This window comes from Rhincodon typus, unplaced genomic scaffold, assembly GCF_021869965.1.
Source record: "Rhincodon typus isolate 14 unplaced genomic scaffold, sRhiTyp1.1 hic_rhity00011568, whole genome shotgun sequence".
Lineage (NCBI taxonomy): Eukaryota > Metazoa > Chordata > Chondrichthyes > Orectolobiformes > Rhincodontidae > Rhincodon > Rhincodon typus.
Genome location: NW_025977206.1, coordinates 1 through 7,071, shown reverse-complemented (window position 1 = coordinate 7,071; position 7,071 = coordinate 1). Strand labels below are relative to the sequence as shown.

Below are 7,071 nucleotides of genomic sequence, written 5' to 3'. Positions count from 1 at the left end.
CTTCTTCAGAAATTCTGATGCTGCTTGGCCTGCTGTGTTCATCCAGCTCTACACCTTGTTATCTCAGTAATGTTTGACAAGTTACTGGGAAATTTTAAATGATTTTCCCAGAACCATCACAAGATTTGCAGTTGCTTAAGAAGATCCATCATTATATTTTTTGGCACAGGGAAGTGTGCCACACCTCATGAAATCATACAACATTGTTTTTCAGGTATTTTCATTACTGTCTCATTAGTTCTGCATTTTACACTGTTTGGACTAATAATTTGCATTATTAAACTGGATGAAATTAATCTGAATGATTTTGGAATTAGATTCCATATCAAATATTGTCGCACTGAATTTTAATGCACAGCACAAATGAAAATCTATTGTCAAGAATAATTATATCTTATTCCCATTCTTATTACATTTTTAGCAACATTGTTGGAAGTTAAAGTTTTTTAAATGGTTAATTATCTCCTTATCTGAAAAACATACATGGGCTGCATTAGACTACATTGCAAAACCTGACAAGTGAATTGCAATGGAATATTCTACATCTCCTGAAGGATTCAAAAGCTGATCTGCTGCCCATCACATATCAAAGAAATTTGTTTTTAAAATTACCTTACGCCGCTGCGTTCCTTGACTCTTGACGGCCATACTTCGAAATGAATTTCCAACATCAAAAATCTCTCTTTGGTTCATGTTCCACTGACCATTTGACAATTCTAAACAAGCAGAACATTATAAAGCAATTTAAAAAAGAACTCATGCTGCCATTTTACATTGAGCGTTCCATCACTTAAAACATCACCAAAGTTGTCAATTCTAGCAGCATTCCCCACACCAGAACTGTAGAATAATTAATACATCAGATGCTGATGTAATGATTGCACTGCACTTTCTTTTGGCTAAATTAAGGTAAGAACCAAAGCAATTATAATGAATCAACGGTGATACTGCATAATGCACACATACACAATTTTATTAAACTGTGATAAAAATCAAAAAGGCGTGTCATTTTGTCTCAACTGTGTGCGCTGAACCCCGGAAATTATGGTTCCAAAAATATTTAGCTCAACGAAACTTCCATAGATGTAGTGAACTTCTCAATATGCCAAAATTTAATTAAGAGACAAAATAAACACATATCAAGGGAAAATGTTCATCATAAAAATGTTTTCCTTTTTTGATCTGGAACAAAGCACGTGTATACTTGGGAAAACAATGTACTATCATCGTTGTTAAGTACATTTATGCCATTTTAATGGAGTAATGAGTTTATGTCGTAATGCATTGAGTCAATGATGTTAAAGTCAATGCGGCACCGTTAATAAAGAAATACTGAAGATTAATCGCTACGACCATAATTACAAGATGTAAGACTGTGATAAACGCAAGAATTCTGAACAATAATTCTGAATTGTTTCTTCAACTTCTACAGAAAACAGAGATGTTGTGTCAAAGTGAGCGGGAGGAAAGGTGAGTATCCTGTACCTTTTTTAACAGACTTTTGCTGATTTCGTTTATTCTCCATCATCATCCGCACTTGGCTGCCGACTCTCTTCTCACTGTCCATTCGGGCCAAAGTGCTCAGCTTGTGGGCCGGCGGCAGAGCCAATGTGGAATTACACTGATTGCTAAAACATTCCCCGGCTGTTACTGTCTTCACATAAGCCATGTTCATGTTATAGTTTTCGCTTCCCCGCTGGTAGCTGGAACCAGTCTGTAACTGCACGCTGATTGAATCTACTTGTTCGCCCGCTTTCTCCAGACTTTCAATACTCCTCCCTCGCCTCACCCAGCACCTTCCACCTGAGGAGTAAACGTCTCAGGTGTTTGGCTGGTTCTACTGTCAATCAAGCCAGTGCATTTAAAGGGGTTGTTTGCACGTCTCCTGTAAAAAGAAAATGCTGTAATTATGGGTGGTATTGAGTCACACAGCAAGCAGGCTAATAAATTTCTACCCTTTTTTTCTCCCTCTTTGCCTCATTTAGCCTATATTTCTACAGCTCAGTCCAGTTCTACTCACTAGTGCTTACTGATATTTATCTTTGCACTGTATCTTTAGACTGTCCTCCGTCTAAAACATAAGGCCAGAACTGTAGTGTACATCTATGTGTATTGAAAGCACTTGTATAACATGTATAGTTCAAATATGTTAAAGGGAGTATTTGTGGTTCATTTTGTGCAAGTTTATGCAGCCCTGTTAAAACGGATGATTACCATATGAACATTTACGTCCTCAAACGTCATATTTTTAAAGTTGTAGTTACTTCCTCAAATTAGCAGCAATAGTAATTAACAGCTTGAACTATTATTTCATCAAATGGAGTGCCAAAATCAGAAAAGGTACATCGCAGCATGGGAAGTAGGAGTAGAAATAGGCTCTACAGGCCTTCAAGCCTGCTCCAACATTCAACTAAGTCATGGAATCCCTACAGTGCAGAAGAAGACATTTGGCCCATCAAGTTCACCACCCTCCAAAAAGCATCCCATTCAAACTCTGCCCACCCTATTCCTGTAACTCTACATTTACTGTAACCCTACATTTACCACAGCTAATCCACCTAGCTGCACCCGCATGGAGACTACAGGAAAATTTAGCATGGCCAATCCACATAACCTGCACATCTTTGGACTGTGGGAGGAAACAGGAGCACCTGGAGGAAACCCACAGACATGGGGAGAACATGCAAACTCCACACAAACTAGACCCAAGGCTGCTGTCAAACCTGGGTCCTTGGTGCTGTGAGGCAGCCTCCCACGTTATCCCCATATCCTTAATATCATTAATATCTGAAAATCTTCCTCTTGAACATACTCAATGATGGAGCCCCTGTAGTTCTCTGGGGTAGAGATTTCCAGAGATTCCCCATTTTTGAATGAAAATATTGCTCCTCATCTCAACTCGAAATTACTTTTCTCTTATTCTGATTCTGTCTCTCAGTTCTAGATCTCTACTACCATCCGTCCCGACTTTCCAGCGAGGTGAAATATCTTGCATTAACCCCATGGAGCTTTGTAAGATTTTTGTGAGCTTTCGTGAGACCACCTTTCATTCTTCTAGACTTTAGATAATCATAAAATTCACATTTAGTAAAAATTAAAATTCATATCTGGCCACTTTACCAAAGGTTGTGAGCAATATTAAAATAAAGTCTAGTCATTATTCCTTTACTAATCCAGTCTGCACACCTTCCAGTTTTCTGCTTGATTAACAGTTTCATTTATTATTTGTTATAAGATCAGACTGTTGACTCATTTGGCATGACTCACTTTATCAGAAATCTTTGAAGTACGGACTTACCCAGCCAACACAGCCAGCTGCATTTTGAAACATATAATGTGAAGCATGCAAAATAAGTACATATCAAAAGCAAACAAGTCAAGATTAAACAAAACTTGATCCAATGTGTGTGCTAAACAACTTAAAAGAGAAAAATAACTTTTAGAAATGACATATAGAGAAAAGAGGAGGGTCTTAAAAATGTAAAAGTATGTTAATCACAAAGTCATATCTTCACTTGTTCAATATCCTAAAATGGGTGTGAGCAAATCAACACACTCTCTTTTTTATATATTTTTACTAAATTATACCGTGAGCTGCTGACTCATATTCGGTGTTTAACACCATTGCACAATATTGGGATCTAAACCAGAGATCTGGGGGATAAAAAAAGCATTGCAGCTGAGGTAAAAAGCTCAGTAAAAAAAACACGACTGGAGTAATAAGACATTCAAAGAGGTGAAAATTACAAAATGTTCATGTGTGCTTGCAAGAGTAGATGAGCCTCAAACATTACAATTTTCAATTATCACTTCCTTCAAAAGTCATAGAATTATACTACAGAAGGAAGTCGCTCATCTCAAGTTTGCACAGTCACTTTCAAAGACAGATCTAAATAGTCTCAGGATCAAAATAGTGTCATGCATTCACCTACTTTTTTCAACATTCCTCCAATGAAAAACGTCACTTTTGAGGACTCTTATTCAAGCTGTGTGCAGAACTACATGAATAATTGCATTGTAACTTTTAACCACTCATTGTATCAAGACATTTCCCTCATGTCATCACTGTTTTTTTGCCAGTCATCTTAAATCTGTGCCCCTGCTTATTCTTCATCAAAGGAAACTGTTATTGTTACCTTCATGGAATTCAAAGGAGCTGTGGAGGCGAGCACAGTAAGAGCAGTAGAGGCCTGAGACACAGATAGAGCAACAGAGACCTGAGAACACAATAGATGTGGGTCACAAGGCCCAAGCACACAGCAGGATTTGCAAAGGCATGAGAACATGGTGGAAGCTGTCCAGGCCAAAGAGACTTGAGAGAACAGGGCAGATTTAGCTAACTATAAATTCAAGAGCAGTAAGAGCCATGTCAAGGATATAGAACTGAGTTGCAATTTGGATAAAAATAATGGAAAAAATAATTATGGAACAGGAAGAGAAAGGCAGCTTTGCAAAGAACAACAGGGCATTTGAACCGTGACTACAAGTAGTACTGAAAAAAAATGATTAAGCTAGAGACCTTTGAAAAAACAAAACACCCATAGAATCATAGAGATGTACGGCATGGAAACAGACTCATCAATCCAACTCATCCATGCCAACCAGATTTCCTAAATTAATCTAGTCCCATTTGCAAGCATTTGGCCCATATCCCTCTGATCCCTTCCTATTCATGTACTCATCCAGATGCCTTTTAAATGTTGTAATTCTACCAGCCTCCACCACTTCCCCTGGCAGCTCATTCCGTACACACACCACCATCTGCACCAAAACAGTGCCCCTTAGATCCCTTTTAAATCTTTCCTCTCTCACCTTAAACCTATGCCCTCTAGTTTTAGACTCCCCTACCCAAGGAAAAACACCTTGGCTATTCACCCTATCCATGCCTGTCATGATTTTATAAGTCTCTATAAGGTCATCCCTCAGCCTCTGACACTCCAGAGAAAATATCCCCAGCCTATTTAGCTTCTCCGTATATCTCAAATCTTCCAACCCTGGCAACATCCTTGTAATTCTTTTCTGAACTCTTTCAAGTTTCACAACATTCTTTCTATAGCAGGGAAACCAGAATTGAACATTTTATTCCCAATCTTATGCTCAGTGCACTGAATAATAAAGGCAAGCATACCAAACACCTTCTTCACTATTCTGTCTAACGGTGACTCCATTTTCAGGGAACTATGAACCTGCACTCCAAGATCTCTTTGTTCAGCAATATTCCCCAGGACCTTACCATTAAGTGTATAAGTCATGCCTTGATTTGTCTTTCCGAAATGCAACACTTCACATTTATCTAAATTAAACTCCATCTGCCACTCTTCGGCCCATCAGCCGATCTGATCAAGGTCCCATTGTACTCTGAGCTAAACTTCTTCATTGTCCACTACACCATCAATTTTGGTGTCACCTGCAAACTTCCTAATTATACCTCCTATATTCACATCCAAATCATTTATATAAATGACAAAAAGCTCCGATCCTTCAGGCACATTGGTCGTCACAGACCACCAGTCTGAAAAGTAACCCTCACCACCACCCTCTGTCTCCTACCTTCAAGCCAGATCTGTATCCAAATGGCTAGTTCTCCCCGTGTTCCATGTGATCTAACCTTGTTAAGCCACAACAAATCAGATGAATAAATGAATCTATACCATAGTAAATAATAAAAAGGTTATTTCCAAGGCTCATTATGGCAGCATGTTTACAGCATGACAGGGAACCAGGGAGATGGGCATAGTCCAGGAAGGTGGAGTTGAAATTGAAAATCAGCTATGATTTCAGTGAATGATAGAGGCAGCTTAAATGGACAAATTATCTATTCCTGCTCCAATTTCTTATATTTTTATCACTTTAAATATGGCCTACTAGGTTACTACAGGACTTCTATGATCTCTGAAAACTGTATAATATTTCTCTGACTTCACTCTTCATTTAATAAAATCAGTTCAATTAAGCCAGCCTTTCTTTAAGACATCTGGTAATGTCCCCACTTTAAGTTAGGGATTCCTTTGTCTTTTTTATTGCATCACATTTTCTTTGGTTTACATTGGCAACAGTTTACAATAATTCAACTGTGCTGTTTCACAGGATCAGGAATCATCTGACTGACAATGCAATTTTGGTTTGAATTTTCACCAATTCAATAATATATTGAAGGTGTTATTGTTAAGACGCAATTGGAATGAGGCCCACACTGTTGAATTTTAACAGTTGTCATTCCCTTTAACAGGAGCTACTTGCTTATATTTTCACCATCCTATTCAAAGAGAATAAATAATTAAAGTCTGCAAGAACATAAGAACTGCGAGCAGGAGTACTCAATTCAGCCCCTCAAGTCCCACCCTTTAATAGAATTAGAGCTGATCTCACTCGGTGTTACCCTCTTTTTTCCTGCCCACTCCCCATAACCCTTAAATCCTTTATAAATTACAAATCTGTCTATCTCCTCCTTTAAATGTATTCAGTGTCCTTGGGTCCAATGCACTCTGGTGTAGTGAATTTCACAGATTCATGATCCTTTGACAGAAGTAATACCTCCTCATCTGTTTGAAATCTATCACCCCTTAGCTTAAAGCTGTAGAGTCATAGAGTCATACAGCATGGAAACAGAGCCTTCGCTCCAAGCAGTCCATGCCGAACATAATCCCAAACTAAACTAGTCCCTTGCCTGTGCTTGGCCTGTATCTATCCAAACATTTCTTATTCATGTGCTTACCTAAATGTCTTTTAAATATCTATGACTTCTCAGTCTAGATTGCCCCCAAAGGGGAAACATACACTTAACGTTTACTTTGTCAATCTCCTTTAAGCATCTTATGTGCCTCAATCAGATTTCTCTCATTTTTCAAAACTCTATTGAGTATTTACCTAAAGTTCAAGACATAGTAGGAACTGCAGGTGCTGAAGAATCTGAAATAACAAGGTGTAGAGCTGGATGAACACAGCAGGCCAAGCAGCATCAGAGGAGCAGGAAGGCTGACGTTTCGGGCCTAGACCCTTCTTCAGAAATGGGGGAGGGGAAGGGGGTTCTGAACTAAATAGGGAGAGAGGGGGAGGTGGATAGAAGATGGA

General features: G+C 38.6%; 1 protein-coding gene across 1 annotated transcript; it reads right to left on the bottom strand.

Annotated features, from left to right (window-relative positions):
- Positions 1–612: 612 nt before the first annotated feature.
- Positions 613–1,753, bottom strand: LOC125482513 (plakophilin-1-like; the record flags this gene model as incomplete). The annotated part of the gene is made up of 2 exons (XM_048594601.1): positions 1,486–1,753; positions 613–716 (listed from the first exon to the last, which is right to left on the bottom strand). Coding segments are annotated over exons 1-2 (294 nt in total), but the record flags the coding sequence as incomplete, so codon positions are not given.
- Positions 1,754–7,071: the final 5,318 nt, after the last annotated feature.